General features: G+C 31.2%; 1 protein-coding gene across 1 annotated transcript; it reads right to left on the bottom strand.

The window, feature by feature from the left end:
* Nucleotides 1-4: 4 nt before the first annotated feature.
* On the bottom strand, nucleotides 5-2070 carry LOC107859653 (trans-cinnamate:CoA ligase, peroxisomal-like). Its single transcript, XM_047407109.1, has 2 exons — nucleotides 1756-2070; nucleotides 5-1543 (listed from the first exon to the last, which is right to left on the bottom strand). Exons 1-2 carry the CDS (start codon nucleotides 1951-1953, stop codon nucleotides 5-7), a joined length of 1737 nt encoding a protein of 578 aa, XP_047263065.1. The 5' UTR covers nucleotides 1954-2070.
* Nucleotides 2071-20965: the final 18895 nt, after the last annotated feature.

The following is a 20965-nucleotide window of genomic DNA, read 5'->3' as shown; positions in this document are numbered from 1 at the left end:
ATCACTAAAGACGAGACAATGCAAGAATCTGCTGATGACTTTGATCGTATGAACGAGGCTTTTCCCTGTTGACTTGGCTTGACCTTTTGGTTTTTTGATTTGCATTTTCCGTTACTGCAAATGTCTTTGCCACTGCTCTCAAATGATTCTTCTGCACTTTCCCTGTTCCTGTTTTGGGCAATTCTTCCACAAATTGGACCTTCTTTGGTACCATGAATCCTGGCAAGTTCTTCCGACAGTGTGCTACGATGTCCGATTCTTTAAAGTTGCAGTCTTTCCTTAATATAACAAAGGCGCATGGACTTTCACCCCACCTGGGATGTGGCATGGCCACAACTGAGGCCTCTACGACATATGGATGTTTTAGTATTGCACTTTCTACTTCGACGCTGCTGATGTTCTCTCCACCTGATATGATCACATCTTTGCACCTGTCTTTGATTTCCAGATACCCATCTGGGTGAATCACTCCCATGTCCCCTGTGAAAAACCAACCATTCTTGAATACTTCTGAATTTGCCTTTTCATTCTTTAAGTATCCTTTCATTATGCTGCTTCCCCTCAGGCATATTTCCCCTGTTGTCTTCCCGTCGCGAGGGACGCTCTGCATAGTCTTGAAGTTCTTCACATCAACATCAGCGAGTGTCAGTATGCCGAGGCCTTGTCTGGCTTTTATCTTGGATTGTTCTTCCCAGGGTAATTTGTTCCACTTGGATTGCCACTCGCACACAAGGGCTGGCCCAGTGGCCTCTGTGAGCCCATAGGCGTGGACCACGTGGAACCCCTGCCTCTCTATTTTCTCGAGGAGCGGTGCTGGTGGGGGTGCACCCCCCACTAGAATTTGAACTGGGGTTGTTATTTGGCACTGCTCGTGTGGCTTGGCCTCGAGGATTATGTTGAGGACAATAGGTGCAGCGCACATATGTGTTACTTTGTGTAACGTTATGCTGGAGTAGATTTCTTGGGCCGTAGTATTGCGGATGCAAACATTGGTCCCACCCCTTGCAGCTATTCCCCATGTGAAAGTCCAACCATTGCAGTGAAACATAGGGAGGGACCATAAGTAGACAGGCTCAGTACCCATCTCCCACCCCAAAATCAAACTCAGAGTGCTTAAGAAAGCACCTCTGTGGCTGTACACAACTCCCTTCGGCTCTGAAGTCGTACCTGATGTATAGCTCAAGGTAATCGGATTCCATTCATCATCAATATTTTCAAGGACACATTCAGGGTTGCCTTGGTACACCAATTGCTCGTATTCGAGCTCCCCTAACCGGATTCCAGTTGGGGAATCCAGGTCATCAATGACAACGATGAGGGGCATTGGCATTTGAAAGTCTGCCATTAGTATTTCAATGGCCTTCTTAGCTTTGTCGACATATTCACAGTCAACAAAAAAGATCTTGGCTTCCGAGTGCTTGAGAATAAGGGCAACATTTCTAGCATCCAGCCTTGTATTGATGGCGTTCAACACAGCCCCTGCCATTGGCACTGCAAAATGCATTTCTAGCATGGCCGGTACATTTGGTGCCAGGACCGAAACCTACGTGATCATAAAAAAAAAAAATAACCATCAACATATGCTCATATTTTTTATAAAATAGCTGGTATTCTTGTTTCAATTAGATAATGGAACCAAAAGTAATACTATTACTTTACGTAACACATCAACCCAACAAGGAATTAATTAAGAATATCAACAATTTAAGTCGCAATGCAAATTAATCACGTTAGAAGGTTGAATTGTACACTCACCACGTCGTTCTTGACAATGTTTAAGGACCTGAGGGAGGAAGCGAGGCGACAACAACGCTCATAAGTTTGGCGCCAAGTGAAGCGGATATTAGCATAAATAGTAGAGGTGCGGTTGGCATAAGAATTGGAGGCTCTGGTTAAGAACGTGAGAGGAGTAAGAGGCACATAATTTGCTCCATGTTTAGGTAAATTGTCCATGGGACAAAATTGAATTACTTTTTTAACTAGTAAAACGCTCTGTTCTGGAAAAAGTTTGCAACTTTGTATTTGGAGAGGTAAAGATATTTTAAGAGTTTGTGTGAGAGATGCCGCTGATGGTTTCTGTTTATATAGAAAATTTAGTCCCTTGTCCATGTGGTCCCCACAATGGTTGTTTAGATGGAAGTAATAATAGGGAAGTTTTAGTGAATGTGCAATGCTAAATGCTAATCCATATGTCCTAACACACCCGCAAAAAATTAAAAAAAAATAATCCATAGTTTAAACAAAAGGACTCTGCCCATTGACTATTCAAGTGATCCAAGTTTGTTTTCACACATGACCTTGAACATTGAACAATGGGGACATAACCTAATTAAAGCCACTTCACTGGTTCCGTTCGCTTTTAAATTTTAACAAACATAGAAAGAAGAGTGAAACGGTTGGGGAGAAAATGGTCAAAAGGACCTATTTGATCATTTTCTTTTACTTAGGGTACAAACACTCTCATAATATTGGACATACAATGCCAAGAAAAGGGTTGTTAGTTTACGTAAAACCAAAAAATATCACATGATCAGATAACGTGTGGTAACTAAACAAGATGCTTTAAATGCAGGAGGAGCAGCTCAAGCAATTCGGTGGTATAAGAAGAAAATTGAATAGAAGCCTTAAATTTTTAAGAATACTAGATTAGGTGTACGCATTTTGCGCGTGTACCTCATTTTAATGAATTCAAACATTACATTAAATAGAGTATTTGTTTAAATAATAAAAATGAATATAATAATTAAGATGGAGAATTTATTTATTAAACCTAATTTTTAGCAAAATTATTTTTAAAAGTCGATCGACATTCATTTATCATCTGTAAATTGCAACAAAATAATACAATGATAGAGACATCAAAATACTACATTTAAATCTAATCTTTACACACAAAAATTTTCTCAAAGTCGACACTCATCTACCGCCTGTAAACAATAACAAAATAATACGATAATAGAGATATCAAAATAATACAACTAAATCCAACCTTTACATAAAAAAAATCCTCAAAACCGACCAACATTTATCTATCATCTGTAAACTGCAACAAAATAATACGATAAAAGTGATATCAAAACAATACAATTAAACTTAAATCTTACACACAAAAATTTCTCAAAGTTGATTGAGATTCATCTACGAATTGTAAACTACCACAAAATAACAAACTAATAGTGATATTATGATAATGCAATTAAACCTAAACTTTACCTTAAAAAAAATTCAAAGTCGACCCATATTCATCTAGCATATGTAAATTAAATTAAAATAATAAGATAATAAGGATATCAAAACAATACAATTAAACCTAACCTTTACACAAGAAATTATTCAAAGTCAATCGACATTCATCTAACACCTGTAAACTATATATAAAAAAATATAATAGTTATCACAAAGAATTTTGATCCAACTAATTCTTGTTTGAGCGAAAATTTTGACCTTGAAAAATGATTTTGAATGAAAACAAAGAAGATATATATATACACACATGTTCAATTCTATTATGCTGACAAAAACAGTGAAGAAGTTGAGAGTTAGAAAATCAAGCATCCGCCAATCTAGACATGCAGTCGAATCAAGTTAGATGAGCATCAATCATATTCTCCTAAGAGACAAATTGGTTTGTTTTCTAGTTTAACTGCATCTCAAAATTTATAGAACTATTTTCTTAATAGAGTCTTATTTTAGGAGTATTTTTCTAATTGAACAGAAAGGAAAAAATTAATTAATTCCTCTATCATATATTTTAGGAGTCCTATATATTTCAGGAAGTTTAGTAAAAGGAAAATATTAATTAATTCTCCTACCATATATTTTAGGAGTCCCGTATATTTTAGGGTTAGGAAGTCTAGTTAATATAATAAAAAATAATTAAATAATAAATTCAAAAAATAGTGAAAAGATAGTTTTGTCTAAAGGTGTATTTTAATGAAAGGTAAAAAGTTCAAATCACTTCACACTTTTAATATATATATATATATATATATATATATATATATATATATATATATATATATATATCTTATAAAGTCTATATTTTAGATATTTTGAGATGCAAATTAAAGTTGTTAGTATTTTTTATGGTCGATTTCTTCTTCTAATTTTTTTCGTTAATATAACTAATATATTTAATCTTTCTTGAGACATAATACTTTAAAGTTTCAATACATCAAATTTTTAATAATTGTTTACTTTTATATTAGAAGTTTATTTTTTTTACGAATAGTTCTTAATATATATTTTTTTATAAAAAAACCTACAATCTATTATTGTGAAAAAAATGAGGCCCTCAAATTTGAAAGTCTAAGACAATTACCTATTTTTTAGCTATGTAGAGCCAGCCCTGCTTAAATGTTTTATTGGATTCATATATCACGAGAATCTTAATTTCTCAGTTGATTTTTTAGCTCAACTTTTATCTTATTAGTGAGACTCGATTCTTACCCTTCTCCTACAGCCATTTTTAAATTAAAGAAAAGTAGAAAATACATATAGCACAATAGAGAAAATGAGAAAATAGTCCTTTTCGTCTTGGAGTAGATTTTAAATACTAGAATGGATAAGAATACCACTCCATAAAATATGATGTATTAGTTAGTAACGATTGTGCTATTTATGCTTGCATTACTTGTGCTTGTATTTTTTTATGGAGTGTTTGATTTGATGTATTAAACATAACGTGAATTACATAATTTCTAATTTTTCTTGTTTTTATAAATATATTTTCCATATATATGTTTGAAAGGATGTGAATTTTTTTTTTTTAAAGAATAACTGTGTCTTTAATCATACTAATGCATGTATTAGATCCGTTATATTACTAGTGTCATGGGTTTTGAGGTATTAGCACTACATATAACTAATGTCTTGCATTAGTTATACATGGGAGATGCTAATAATACACAAGAAGGTGTATTTTGGTTCTTTCAAGATATTATTGTGCTATTTTTTTTTATTTTTTTATTTTTTTTTTTTTAAAAAAACTTGTCGAACGTGATTATTTTGGTCCCAAAACAATATGTAACGAACTTTAGCTATATATATTTCAAAACGGCAACAAACTTGATAAGTATATCAAAAGCAGCAAATATGCCAAAAGCCGCATATTTCAAATCGAACACTCCATAGAAAATCCGTGAGATCCCTTTGAAAAAAATAAATTGTCGTTTTCTTATTATATCTAATCTAGTCATTAGAATTAGTTAAATATTTTACAAAACTAAAAAGTGATGATGTTACCAAATTTAATGGACTAGACGACTGCTCAAAATTATTATTCAAGAGATTAATTATTTCAAACATATTTCCATACCAAAGTGAACATCAAGATCAGAAAAGAAAAGAACAAATTAGGGGTAGGAAAATAAGTAACTATTCAGATGATTCGATATGAAAGCATTTGACATTTAATTAATAGTACTCCCCCGATAACTTTTACTTGTTGTCTCTAATTTCCTAATTAAATGTGTACTTTTACTTGTTATTTTTGACATATTAAGAAAAAATAATTTTTTTTTTCTATTTTAACCTTAACATTAATTGTCTTTTTTCAAATTAATTTCAAGACACGATATAAATATTATTTAATAAGGATACCAAGGTAATATAACTATGTTATTAATTATTTTTCTTAATGAATGTGTCAAATTAAAATGTAATAATTAAAAGCGAACGGAGGAAGTCGATATTTTTTTTTCAGTGCGATACGGATTCAATGATAAAAGTCCCACTAGAGGTATTGCCTATTGGAATTTGGATGTTTTCCCACAAACAATATACAGCAGAATTTTCAGTTTTCTCAATCCATTTTCTAGAAGAATTTTCGTTGTTTAAAAATTTAATTAATTTATATATGCTCATAATGTAAATATGTTCAATGCGATCAACGTACTTTTCGATTGTAATAATTAACTTATCATCTATTACCAGTTTAAGTAAAAATAAAATCATCTATTACGAGTTACTTATCAGTATATATTTGTCATGGAAAATTACTTGCAATTGACATTTTTACATATGATGCTAATTAATCGTTAAGAATTCTTTAAATAACTCCAAGGACAGTAAAAAACATGCATGAAAAGGAAGTTCCTTTTCTTTTAAACTATAAAGTTAGGCTTAGAAGATCACTTAATAAATTTCGTTGATTACGTGGACATTATTTTGCAACGAGTCTTCTGCAATATGGAAATATATTGAGTTCTTTTTGGTAGAAACTCCTTCAGTCTTTTTCGACTGTATGAGCTTGGTTGGATGGAAAATGGATTACGTATATCTTTAATTAAAATTGTAAGTTGTGTTATACTTGGTGTCCATGCCTATTTCTTACAAAATTGCACAGTATGCTGTAAAGTACTTTAATGGGACATTTGGAAAATATTTTATCTTCATAAATCATTGTCTAGATTATTTTGAGTGTTTCATGGTTATAAAAGAGGGGTATCTTGACTCAAAAATAAATGATCAGGGTATTTTTAGATCAAAAGATGATATAGAACAAGGGACATTTTTGAGGCAAAATAAAGAATGGGGGTATTTTAAAATAAAAATGTGAAATGAGGACATTTATAAACTATTTTACACACACATATTAATATTTAATTAGGAAATAAGTTATTTCGAAATTAATTATCTCAGGATTAGCTGTCCCGAAATAGTTATCCCACCCTCAATAAGGGATAAAAACAACACTACATTCTACAATCCCAGGATGAATTATCTCATGCATGCAGTTTAACAACCAAACATGGGATAAGTTCATCTTAAAATTAATTATTATTTATCCCTCGGACCGGACCATCCCATACAGTCTTGACGTACGATAACTTTTTATTAAACAGTGCGTAGCACTCTCCCCGTCCCGGACAAGAGGGGAACAAGTAGTAAATAATTGATTGCGAGTTGCGACCCTGCGTTATTTGTTTGACACTTGTTATGATTGTTGCCATTCAAAACCAATAATAATTTTGAATCATAATATCGGAGTAAGTATTGGGAGCTTTGAAAACAATTGGACAAATCGTATCAAATCAATAGATTAAAATTAATTTATAATATGATTCGATTTGATAGTTCTTTAAAAAAAACCAATTATAATTGATTTGAATTAATATCAAATTAAAAAAAAAGTCAAACCAAATCGATCATATGAGGTGATTCTGATTTCAAAAATTGGATTGCAAAAGAAAGATATTAAGTGGTGAAAACTGAAAAGACAGAATGGTCACTGCTATGAAGCAATAATGTCTTCCACCAATTATTCTTTGTTGTGTATATACTCTGAGAATATTAGTGTACTAATGGATACTGAATTTAGCAGAAACTTTCCAAGCATGCAATTAATTTGGTGGAAGACTGGAAGGGGGAGCTGAGGGGCCAATGCCTAATCCTTTATGTGTTTTCTTTTTCACAGCTTTTTTTCCAACAATTTTCCCTTGATGATATTTGGAATAATAAAGCAAAGGTCTCTTTGTCTTTTTCCTTTGTGCGTTCACCATGAACTTTCATAGAATAAGAAAATTATTGAATTGGACAGAGATAACAACCAGTCTCTTTTTTTTCTGAGAGAAAAAGTCAGCAATTCTTAGTGCCAGTTGAACGTAAAGTAATTGGTTATGACCGGAAAGACCACTAAATAATGTGATCGGACATGTACTGATCAAAGTAAAAATTTACTTAATTAGTAATATTATTATAAAACAAGGACAGTTAGGAATGACTTCACTGACTAAAGAATTATGCTTTTAAAAAGATGGAGTCAACAAATATCTTTCATTAATTAAGGACTAATTGCATGGCAAGAATTTGACTTTTTCCATACAGTTCCATGTGCAACAAACTCATTACTCATTTTTCCATTTAACAAACTTGAAACTACCGAAGGAGAAATGTGCATTGAGATCGATACTTGGTCTCAGTTTGGTATAATATCAAAGGAAAATATTTTCCTAAAGAAATACTAAGTGATTTTCTCTTCTGATACTTGTTTTGTAAGTGTATAAAAGTATATTATCTCAAAAATATTTATATATAATAGCTAGTTAGAAAGATATTTTGGATGTGAGGTTGAAGCTAGGGGTAGATAGTGGGGAGAAACGTCATTACATCAAGTAATTAATAAATTGCGTTCTTTCTTGGTTTTCACATTGGGGTTTGTTCTTTGTATAATTGATGAATAGTTTGAACAATAGTATTTAGTAGCCCACCAGAGGCGGAGTCAGCCTAGTAATAGAGGGTTCATCCGAATTTACTTTGTGAAAAATTATATTATTAATACTTGGTTAAAATAATTTTTGTGTATATATTGTAGATGTTGAACCCACTTCGATGAATTTTTTTTTTTTATTTTTTTTTTTCCAGATTTTGAATCCCTCAATAGAAATTTTGGTTCCGCCTATGTAGCCCACTAAGGCATCAAGTTCACCGTAAATAGTAGGAAGATTACCTAATCAAACAAATGTATACATTATATTAATAAAACATAGCGGGAATTTTCAAAAATTATCAAACATATTGAGAGCTTTTGAAATTTGTTTGGTATCAGCAGTTCAATAATTTATTTTGTATAAATTAATATAATCCTGTCAAATATAACAATTCACTTTGTATTTCTTGATGTATCACTGATACAAAGCAAATTTCAAAAACTGTGCTATGTCACAATACAAAAGCAAATTTCCAAATCTGATCTCCCATAGCTATATTTGATAATCATGCCTTAAACTATTGCTAATTTTTCCATCTGTGATTAAACTATTAACTAAATAAAATTCATTAAAAGTGGCCCAGTCTATACTCTATAGACCAACAATATTATATATGCTTTTGAAGTTTGTTAAACAATATTCTCTCATGCAACTTCTTCCACGTTTAAACAGGAATAAAAGTAGGAAAAATTACTTAAGTAAACACCCTAATTTTTTTATATTACTTTAAATACCATCTTATTAAATATTTTACAAAAATCTCTTCTAAGACTCAACACACGTGTTTTTGCTGATACATTCCAACCCAAAGCTCAATATAATCCCCAAATACTATTCTCGCGCCTAAAATCACGGGTTTGCTGGCAAAGATTATGCCAAAATCCGATCTCAAGCAACAACTGTTATCTTCCATTACAATTACTCCATTAACTTAATTATTCTAGATTTGTTCGAGGTTAGTTTGTTTATGCTTGATAATTTTGTTTATTAGTTTTGAAATTAAACAAATCCCTTTTCAATTTTATGTTCTTTAAACATTATAACATTATTAATGGAGTCAGCACCCTCTTTTAGTTCGGGGCTTACTCAAATTCAGTCAACTTCTAATGAAATTGATATGTCTAGGTATGTTCCTGGTAATTTTGATTATAAAGATGTTGATTTTCGTGAAAATAGATCTAAGTATCGGAACGATCCGACAATCATGAAAAAGTTACGGGTTGCCGCTAGTGTTAAAGGGAAGAAGACTGCTAGTGATAAAGAGAAGAAGACCGTTGTTGCTATTTCAAAGGAAAAAAAAAGTTGTGAAAAAAGACCCATTACCAAAGGTATGGTATTTATGTGTTTGGTTGACAAATTTCTCCATAATTTGTTATTGTTAGTAACAAATGTTAGTGTTACAAATTAGTATGATACATATCGAGGAAGATAATGTTTGTGCATGCATTATGATACATCACAAATTTGTGAATATGATACATAAGTAAGAATTCACAAATGTGTATGATACATATGTTATAGTTATGTATTCTAATTATAACAACTCTTAATGCTAATTATTATTCTGATACATTACTTATGTATATAACTGTAATTGAATGCGTTATGATACATCACTGTTTAGAACTAAGAAAGAAATTTAGCAGGATGTTTGGTACAATCTGATACATAAGTAAGAATTTTATCAGTATGTTTGATACTTATGTTGGAAGTTATGTATTATAATCTGATACATTACTTATGTATCAGAAGGTCATTAAATGTGTTATTATACATTAGTTTTTTAATGCAGGGGATGAAATACGTTATTAAAACTGTTCCACCTCATCCTTTGAGGTTTGGCATTTAATTCAACCGTAACTTTGCGACTGATATGGAGTACTTTGTTGGTAAAAACGTGCTAAATATATTTAAGGAGACATGCTTTGGTGTGTTTGTTGATATGCCTAAATCAAATTTTCAAGGTCAAATAACCAAATGTTTGTTGATGTTTGAGTGTAAACAAGATAACCAAAATGAATTTCATGTTTATGTCAAGGAAACAATTCTGAAATTTACGATATTTGAATTTGCTCTCATTAGTGTCTAAATGGCACCTCAAACATTGAGGAGTTTTAGTATCTGACTTCAGATGGCTCTGTTCTATTGACAAAGTATTTTTTAGTTGCAAAAAAAGACATATCCAAAAAAAAATTTATTTAACGGTATAAGATGAGAAATTTTAATAATGACCAGGATGCATTGCAGATGACTATATTATTTTTTATTCATACATTTTTGTTATCTGAAACTGATGATGCAGCTGTTAGTTATATATAATTCAATATGGTAGCGGATGGTCGATATGAACAATATCCGTGGGGAAAGATTTCTTTCAATAAGTTGATGAACTCGTTGAGATAGGACTTTTTCGTTGAAAAGCAGCTTTATCGGTTAGGAGGAATGCCACATGTTCTCAACGTCTGGATGTACGACTGTTGTTCTGAAGTAGATAAAGACATTGCTTGTCATATTGGTAATGGTGTCCCGAGGATATGTAATTTGTTTGTTGTTGGAATAAAGCCTGAATTTGAAAAGTTCATGAATGGAATGTTTAGCAAGGTAATTTCTATTTATTTTCAATCTCTTCTTTTATTTTGTATTGCACAAAAGAAATTTTCTTTTATGTTTCAATATATATATTCTTGTCAATATATGATTAAGCATGTAACTTGTTCATACTGTAGTATATTTGATGATCAGACATCTTTCATATAAATTCATGCAACAAAATAATTTTTTTCACTGTTTCATAATACATTACAGTACTCATGTGATATATTCACATACTAAACTGTACAGTTTTTGGTATACTACTACATGTTATGTAGAATACTGATACATTATTGCCCTTACATTCATTTAACTGAATTTGTTATTTTTTTCAATCTCAAATATAGTATGTGTATACCAACATAAGTCCTACAGTTGATGAGCTGTAATGTCTTCAACTGTCAAATCATGATGGAATGAATTTGCAAGATTCTGTCAATTCAACTTTGCCATCCACATCTTGTAGACAACCGATGAAAGTTGATCAGAAAGATAAAATGACAGTTGGTTCATTGCTTTTGAATGATTTTGATCACCACCGCTCGAACTGTTAACTAGGACAAAGACCAAGTCTGATATATTATTGGCACCGCCTTAAAGAAAAAGACAAACGCTGATAAAAAAAATCGATGACAGATCAAGAAAAGATTAAAGGTCACCCCTATGTTAAAAAAGTCAATGAACCACCTTCTGGCACATCAAACACAATTACTGACCCAATCAATGAAGAAGCTCTACATGAACCATCTCTAATGAATTTCGACGAACAGACACCAACAACAGAACAAAATCCACCAGTTGTCGAAAGTGGGCGTGAGTCCACACAGAAAATTAATGTATCTAGAGGAACGTATCATGAGCAAATTTTGTTGAAAGTTGATATGAATGCAATTGAATCATTAGTCAAGACATATGTAAGTTCAACATGATTTTTTTTTATATAAAAAAATGACTTTATTGACAAATCTAATTTACTATGTTAAACTTATGCAGGTTGACAAAAGATTTGATGACATTGAAGTATTAATGAAAAAACATCATGAAAAAAATGAAAAAACAACATTTAGAAATGATGTTAGCTGTGAAGGAGAAGCATGATGCTCCACAAAAAGTAACTTTTAATATGATCATATCATATTTTATTAAATTTTATATATTTTTATCTTTTAAAAAAGTTATATGTTTTTTAGGTTGTTATTGAAATCGATAGTTCAAATAAAGATCTGGAAAAGAATGAGACACATGGTGATGATTTGAAAACTCCGAAAAAACATCCAAAGGATTTTTTAGAAAAGGTTAAGTTGTAGGAATGTTAAAAGAAAGTGTCGTATATTATTTTTATAATGTAATGAATTTTTTGTGGTTCGTATATTAAATGCTGTATATACTGAAGATCACAAGCGGGATGAAAAATCATCAACTGAGTCTTCTCACAAATTCAATTTTGATGATCCGACTTTTCGGAGACAGACTATTGAAGTTCAAAATGAACAGAAGGTACTGATAGTGCAACAATTATATCGAGTGTATGTTATTAATGTGTAAAATCATTATGTTCTCTTTGATATTACATTATATCTTGTACAACTAACACATTCAATGTCAAAAGATGGATAAATTTATCAATTCTTTCTCAACAGTGTTGTTATTTCATCCTATATAAGTCTTACGTGCTCTTTAATATCTAATTAATTCTATGTTTCAGAAAAGTAAAACTGAGGTTAAGAATGATGCGTTTCAGCATTCCATTGATAATACCATAGCTGACTTTTCCTCACCAGTTAGTGCAATACGATCTGAGGAGCTTTTACAGAAAGAAAATCTCCCTGATCTCATTTTACCAAAAAACAATATTGAAGTTCAAAATGAACTGCAAGTATGTAGAACATACGATTGTGGATTTTTTCATATGGGATCTTTTTCATCCAATTAATTTTAGTATAATGCTATAACTGTTTGTAGCTGTATCTAACAATTCGCATTTTCCTGGTGTCCTGCACTGTGGTATCGTCTAAAGCGTTTCAGGAATTAATAGATAATATCAGAGCTGGTATGTCCACACCAATCGTTGCAATGACAGTAATCTTAGACGATTTTTCTCAAAAAGTCAATCTTTCCGATCCGTTCTTACAACCGGCCAATGTTGAAGTTCTAAATGAACTGCGGGTACGGATAACACACGAGATTTGAAATATATATGCTATTAATTTAAAATATCTTTGTGTAAAACAAGATTAAGCATGTTTTACAATTTAACTAATACATTAAATACGCCAAATCAATTTGTTATGAAATGTATCAGACAATTATTAAATATAATGATACATAATAATTTCACTAAACAGTATGAGTACTTTCTTATAATACGGCGACACAGATGGGTTATCATACACAATTAATTTATATATAATAATTTTTCTTTTTCAGGAGTCTACCAATGCTATTTCAACTATTTCGTCCCGGAAATCGATAGATAACATTATAGCTGAAATTTCTACACCAGTTATTGTCATGAAAATGAAGTCTGTTATCCCACTGAAATCAACAACAATGAATGTCAAATCCATGATACTCGGTTTCAATCAGTTCTTCCTGAAGCAAAAGTGGGTAAACAAGATGCCATTAAAACATGTGCACCAAGAAACAGGAAGCGAACTACAATATTCATGTCACCATTTACAATTGAATTTGGTTCAAGTTGTAAAGGCAAAGAATCTGCAACAGTTAATTTTCCTCGAAAGCATCCATTTGATGGTTATCTTATTTCCTATGAAATACCGATGGGACTAATCGAAGAGTACTGTGATTGAATTGTCGAAGTATTATTAAAGTTTCATGAAAAGAAGTAAGATATTTTTACTTTTTTCATTATTCTTTTACAATTTTAAAATCACAAAGAGTAATATAATTTCATTATACTCATGTAGAAAATTGAAAGACAACCACTACAAAGCTAATAAATCAGGAATTGATTTTAGTTCGTTGGATTTTGTTGTTGCACAATCAGATTCAAAGAACTGGTTCTACACAATGTCTCAGTCAAACACCTGCTGAAATGATGAGGTATTACAAAAAATATTACTCACATGTACAATAAACAGATTCTGATACATATTTATACATTATTATGCATTCTGATACATAACTTAAATAAAAAGTAGATAAGTGTCATTCTCAAATTTTATATACCAAATTAATTTTCTTACTTGAGTAGAATTTATGGATATCAATAACTTATTTATTTTGTTATTCTAAGCAGCATGTAGATGTTATATTCTACTACCTTCGGAAGAAATCAAAGCAACAAAAGGATTAAGAATATCGATACACCACTGTTAATTGCTTGTTCAAAACATACATCGATGCGACATACAAACGTTACTTTGAGGATGCAACAGGTGATTCTCTCTCAACTCAAGATGATTATAAAAATATGTGTTTTGTTGCAAGTAATGAAGGAGCACTGATAAACATCATCAAAGGGTTCAACATACTAGCTGCTTTGCCTTGGCACTTAGTCGATGATGCATATGTTCCTGTAAATTGCGATGAAAATTTTCACTGGGTGCTAGCTGTGATATCTTTAAAGAAAAGATGTATCCGAGTGTATGATTCAATGTTGTCATCGCAACATAGAGAGTCATTTAATGAGATCAAAAGGTTGTCTGAGATGCTGCCAACATATATTAGTTACGGTGGATTACTGGAAAACACTAAATGAACTGTATGGTCAAGTCTCAAATCTTACAAAAATAAGATGAGTAACGTGGCCGGTGATTTGAATGACACTCCATTTGATGTTGAATACGTTGAAGATATTGCACAACAAGTCAGTGGAAGTTTGTAAGTATATCCTCACAGTTTTATATATCTAGAAATATTTCATCTCAATTTTTATTGTTGAAAATTTTATAAAGCTACATAATTCATACTGACACATTATTATACATTTACTGTCCATTTTCATAAGTTTTGATACAACAATAATTCCCACATTATTAAGCATCTAACTAAATGATTCGTCATGCTTAGGGACTGTGGAGTATTTATGACAGGTTATGAAGAATTTCTTAGCGATCAAATGCAGATTCCTTCATCAAATCTTGATGCAGAATATCTTCGAAAGAGATATGCAACACTCTTATGGAACTATGAAGTTAAAAAGGCTAAGAAGATTTATTCTAGTGACCATGACGATCCACCAAGAGTAAGACCATTTTATGTCCCTCCGACTGATGAGTCTAATATTCTTGCCATAGAGTAGATGCTAGGTTGTGCCATAGCTAACTTCTTAACATTGTTTTTGTTGCTGTCTTATTGGCCTCTATTAATGTAATTTCACACTACTTTTAATAGAGATGTTTTTGTGGCAGAAATTTTTCATCAAGTTTTTTAATCAATTAAATTTTAATTTATGATATGATAAATTTTCATCGACACATGAAAATCGATGAATTATATATGTGAAAATTTTGAGCAAGTTTTGCAATAAGTTGTTACTTTAAAGAAATGTATCATACATAATTTTTTTCAAAAATGCATGCAATGTATCTTATAATTTCAAAGTGTCTCATATCAAATCTGAAACATATTTAAATCTGAGACATATTTAAAACAAATATAACTAAAAAAACTTCACATTCAGTTATGATATATCACATATTCATCTATCATATATTCTGATGTTACAGTTCAAATATCAATAATTCAGTTAATATAAAGTTGACAATTATAAACAATGTTTACAAATACTCATTGCAATGTATCATAAAACAAGCTACGTTGTATCATGAATACTAACCTAGCATCAATTATGTGTAAGATTTTCAGTTTTTACAGTAATTACATACAAGTGTTGTTTTACGAAACAAATTATACCAAAAAACAACAACAAAATAGCCTTTCATGATAGAGTTCCTTTCTAATTCGAAGAACCATCTAAAAAATTATATTTTAATAGATTAATTAAGAAACATATTAAATAGTAAATTAAATTACAATGAAAAGACAAAAATAATCCACTAAAAAGAAACATTAATTCAAATTAAACATTGTTCGAACATTATTCAAACATAACCAAATCAAAACCAAACTAATAGTGATGAATTAAACATAGATAGTTCAATGTATCAGGTAACCAAAACATCAATTCTCCTTTGGAAAGAAGTTGCAAGTATGTCTATTGTGGCCTTCTCGACCACATTTACCACAACAGTTTGTACTGGATGATAGCTTTTCACTTGCTTTCTTACGCCTACTTTTTTTCGACCTACCAGGTGGTCTTTTGTATTTGGATGGTATTACTTCTTCTTCTTCGACACATTTAGGCACATGCCCATCCTTCTTATCTGGCATAGGTACTACTGGAACTTCATATGTCTTCACTAAGTCGTAGGATTATAGTAATCAGAACACCACGGACGAAACTTCGTAATATGTTTACTCTTCAACACTGCAATGGCATGTGGACATGAAATTTCATCAATCTGAAACCTACAACAGTTGCATTTGTTAGCATCCAAGTCCACAACGTATATTTTTGTAGATTCATAAACTGAATAATGATACTCTGATGCAGGCTTGACTTAACAAAAAAAAATTCACACACAAACAAAATATAACGTACAAGAAATTTTTATTCAATAAATAAAATATAAAATGAGTAATTATTTACGCATAACGTCATTCTAGATGGTTTAACTCCATTAGCTGTGGGGATTTCGTCAAACCTTCTCCCTAAAGTTGTTTCTGTATGTGAAGCAATTTCTCTGTTTTTACAGTTTCACGCTCTAAATAATTTTCTGACTTCTTTCAAAAAATCTAAAATCGACAATTTACGCGCCTCCATTAAACAACCATTTATACATTCTGCAATGTTAGATGTCATCATCCGGCCTCTATTTATAGGAGCATAAACTCTTGACCACTTCTCACATCCTGCATCATATAAATAATCTTTCATCCAATGATCAAATTTATCAACTTTCGACATAAGGTATTCAAAATCTTCATTTCTGTACGCTTTGCCCATCGAATAAAACAGGTCGCTAAGTCTGTCCTTGCTCCTTCTGAAATTTGTACAAACGTTCTTTCAAAGATGTCAAATGCATGCTAAGTGAGGAACATTTGGATAGACAATGCTGAGACTTTTAATTATTGTTTCATTGAGATCTGATACAACACACATGTTCTCACGCTCCCCAAAAGCATTCTTAATTAAATTGCTCGAAAAATCATGTCCATGCGGAATCATTTTCCGAGTCAACAACACCATAAGCAATTGATAATATGCAACCTAAAAAAAATTATAAAGCATGACTTTTAACAAATTGTTGTTATTAAAAAGTTTAAACACCTTATAAAGGATACACTAAAGTTTCATAGATACAGTTATGTATCAGAATCTATAATCATGTATCATAAACTATACAGTTATGTATCATATTACATTATATATATTCTAGAACGTATCATAACAAGTATTAAAGATGGAATAACATGATTAGTCATACTTGCACCAACTAGAGTGCTAGCACAAAGAAAAATTTCTTGGTACGGTACACTCAAATGAGCACCGTCTACCACAACAACTGGCCTACAATTCTTGAAATCATGGCTCATTGGTTGTAAAGCTATAAACAAATATTTGAATTCATTATCTATAGCCTTATGCATCTTGATGTGTGATCCGGGATATACAGAGTTTAGCATGTAGATGTATCTCGGCATTTGTCTATATCCGTCAGCAGCTCCACCCCTAAGCATTTCTATAGCACGCTCCTTCGCACGCCAAGCTTTCATGTAATTGATGTCAACACCATACACAAGTTTCATTTCTTCAATAATATCTGTTGGAGTGTGTTTCCTCTTGTAGTTTACTAACTTTGACTTTGTAAATTTACTAACAAAGTTAACTGTAGCCTGCAACTGTTTTAACACCCTATCACTCGTTGAGCATGTATGTTCATCATTGAATTTCCGAACTTGAAAAAGATCAGAATCCAAAAAGGAAGATGCTTTCATGTACCAACTGCAATTTTCATTACGACATTCCAACCAATAGCTGCATATAAAAACAAATAATCACAATTTAAAAAAATATATATATTTCGTAAAAAATAAAATAATTATGTATCAGATACTGTAAATAGTTAAGCTACTTTAAACAATTCTTATAACAACATTCTAACATTTGTTTGGTTTAAACCAATTCACCTTCATATACAATATTGTTTATGAATAACACAATTACAACATATTTTTCAATGTATACTAATACCTATACATAAACACTAATCACACACAAAAAACCAAGAACAACATAGTTTATAATACCTTTTTTTATCAGATCTTAATGCTCGGAAATTAAAACTTCGATCTAACGCATACTTTTTCATTACAGCTTTCAGAGTTTTCTTATCCTTATACAACTGCTTCCTTTTAAGTTCAGTGTTTTGGCAATCAGTGATAAATTTTGTTGTTTCAATTTCTGGTACATACAAAGAGTATTGATTATTCGACTCAACAACATCAAGTGCAGCTGCATCTGATTCTGTTCCTTCGACGTACATTATCGCACCAGTTTCAACATCAAATTCTAGATCTTCATTCGATTTATCGATTGTTGTAATGCAATAACGGATACATTACAAAATTTGTGCATATTTTTTTAATTGAGCGTAAACCTTAACACCATTGTCGTTTCTAATAACCATTGGCGCTGTATTTTCATCAACAATATACCAAACATCTATATTTTTCTTTGCTTGATCTATCTCAAGTTCCGTCGCAGTAACAGAAATCAACCTGAAATACAAAATACTTTCGCTAACTACAATTCCATCGCTCTTGTAATTTTCATAAATAATTTCGTTTTGCCAAAAACCAAAATGTCTCAGCAAAATAGAAATATTCATGACTAAAATTGTTTGAAAGAATCGACAAAAACAATTTTTTTGTAAGCAATGGGGTAAAACACAAATGAAAACAAAATTCAAATTTTAAAAATAAAATGATTTGTTACGTGATTTATGTATTACAAAATGACAATTCCTACTTTTAAGGGATTTGATTAATCAGCCTTAGGCTTAATTACCGTTCATTAAATATTCAACCGCATTTAATATGCTACTTTTATATCATACCACAATGTATTAGATAATCAAGTAATGTATCATAAATGGAATTTTCAGTAATTTTTTAAAATGTTGGGAGAGAAGGTAATTATATAAGAAACAGTTGGGTTTTGAAGTTTATACAAAAAAGTAAGTCAAGTAGGGGTTTATTAGTTGCATGTAAAAGCATGGAATTTAAACTTCTCTCATGCAACTTCTTCCACGTTTCGATGAGAAATATTCAAACCGCTTTCTTGTATATCACTAATTAAATGTCCCTATTGGTGAATTAAAAGCTCGATTTTGTAGTCAATGAAAGTCATGCCGAACTGTACTTGTTCCTTGGCACCATGTGTTCTAGATTATTATACTATTTTATTCTTTAGTCAAATTATATACGAATTAATACCAAGCTACTTGTAGTCTTTCTACTACGGAAATATAATTGTTATTATAATTCAACTATACTCTTCTTGAGTTCTTTCAGTATTTACTTCCTCTTGATCCCATGTAAACGTAACATCTACACTCCTATTGTTTATTCAAATTAAGGGTTTGACCTTTTTTAGAGTTGAATTTCAAAAAATGTGTTTGGTCATAACATTTCGAGAAATTCTATTTTTACTATTTTTCAAGAATTCAAGAATTCAAAAAAATAACAAAAACCTGCTTTCACTTTTTTCACTACAAATTACACATAAGAATTCAAAAAATAATTCTAATTTATTTCAAGTCCAAACACAACTCAATTTCCAAACATCATTTTTAACGTAACTTTAGAAACCAAAATTACTTATATTTATTTTCACAGTGAAACATGGCCAAATGCCTACAAAGGACATCTTTCTCCTTTCTTTCTGAAAGCTTTTCAATTCGTAGAATCATCATTTACCATTTTATGTTAATGGTTAGGATTTAGGATCCACTTGATATAAAAGTTTAATCTTTTACAAGAAAGAGAAAATGGAAAGACATGACGTCATAATCTCACCGATGATCACTCTCACTCATTATTTGAGAATATACTTTTTCAATTTTTAATACATTTGATCAACTTATTGTTTTGCGGAGAAATGTTGACTTTTGAAGAGAGTCGCCACTTAATTTTGAAAAGGAATTAAGAAACCTTTAGAGAGTTACTTCAAACGATTCAAAATAGAAAAATCATTTTAAGTTAGAGATTCTAGATAAGCGGTTCCTATTAATGTTTTAGGAAGGTAACACCTAAAACGTCCGCTAACTTGCGGTTATCCGGACTGTTTGAAAATCGTCTTTTGATTAACTTCGAAAAGATTAATTTGTTGAAATAGTGATTTGATTTTTTTTTTTTCAAAATAAAGACTTGTGTAAAATAGATTTAGGCGACTTAGTAGGGATTTTAACTAAGTCTAAGCAAAATTAATAAACAAATAAACACATAAAAGGGGAAGAGAGGAGAAAGTAAAGGATTTAAGCCATTGGACCCAAATCAACGAGACCTGTCCTAGTCTAGTTGGGCTTCCGACCCATTTCACCTGTCCTAAACTATTTTTCGAGCCTTTGGCTCGAGCCTCACTTCACCTATATTAAATACAAATTTGGCTTCGAGGCCCCAAATAAATGAATAAGTAAATGATTAAATGAATAAATAAGAAGAAGACAATAATAAAAATCGAGACTTTTCAAGTCTCTTTGTGACCTCATCAATGGATTTTGACCCATTTTCCTTCTTCGTCTATCTTCTAGCACCCGCACGCCATGGAGTGGACCTTGGTTTTAAACTTTGAACTTGACTCGAAGGGGTGAGCATCATTTACCCATTATGAAATGCAAGAGGAGAGGAGTCCATTTGAACTCGAGATATTTTTTGCATGCAAAGAAAAGATAAAGAAATTAATATACGTTCAAGGCATAAAAGTGACATATTTCAAAGAAAAACACCAATTTTTGAATGACAATGATAAGCACACTTGCACAAGAATGAGAGTCAACAAATAAAATGCAAAGCAAAGACACCCACTTACATGCCTTGAACGTATATTAATTTCTTTATCTTTTCTTTGCATGCAA

The sequence above is a fragment of the Capsicum annuum genome, chromosome 2 (assembly GCF_002878395.1).
Source record: "Capsicum annuum cultivar UCD-10X-F1 chromosome 2, UCD10Xv1.1, whole genome shotgun sequence".
Classification (NCBI taxonomy): Eukaryota; Viridiplantae; Streptophyta; class Magnoliopsida; order Solanales; family Solanaceae; genus Capsicum; species Capsicum annuum.
The sequence above is the reverse complement of the archived record's forward strand: the minus strand, read 5'-3'. Positions and strand labels throughout refer to the sequence as shown.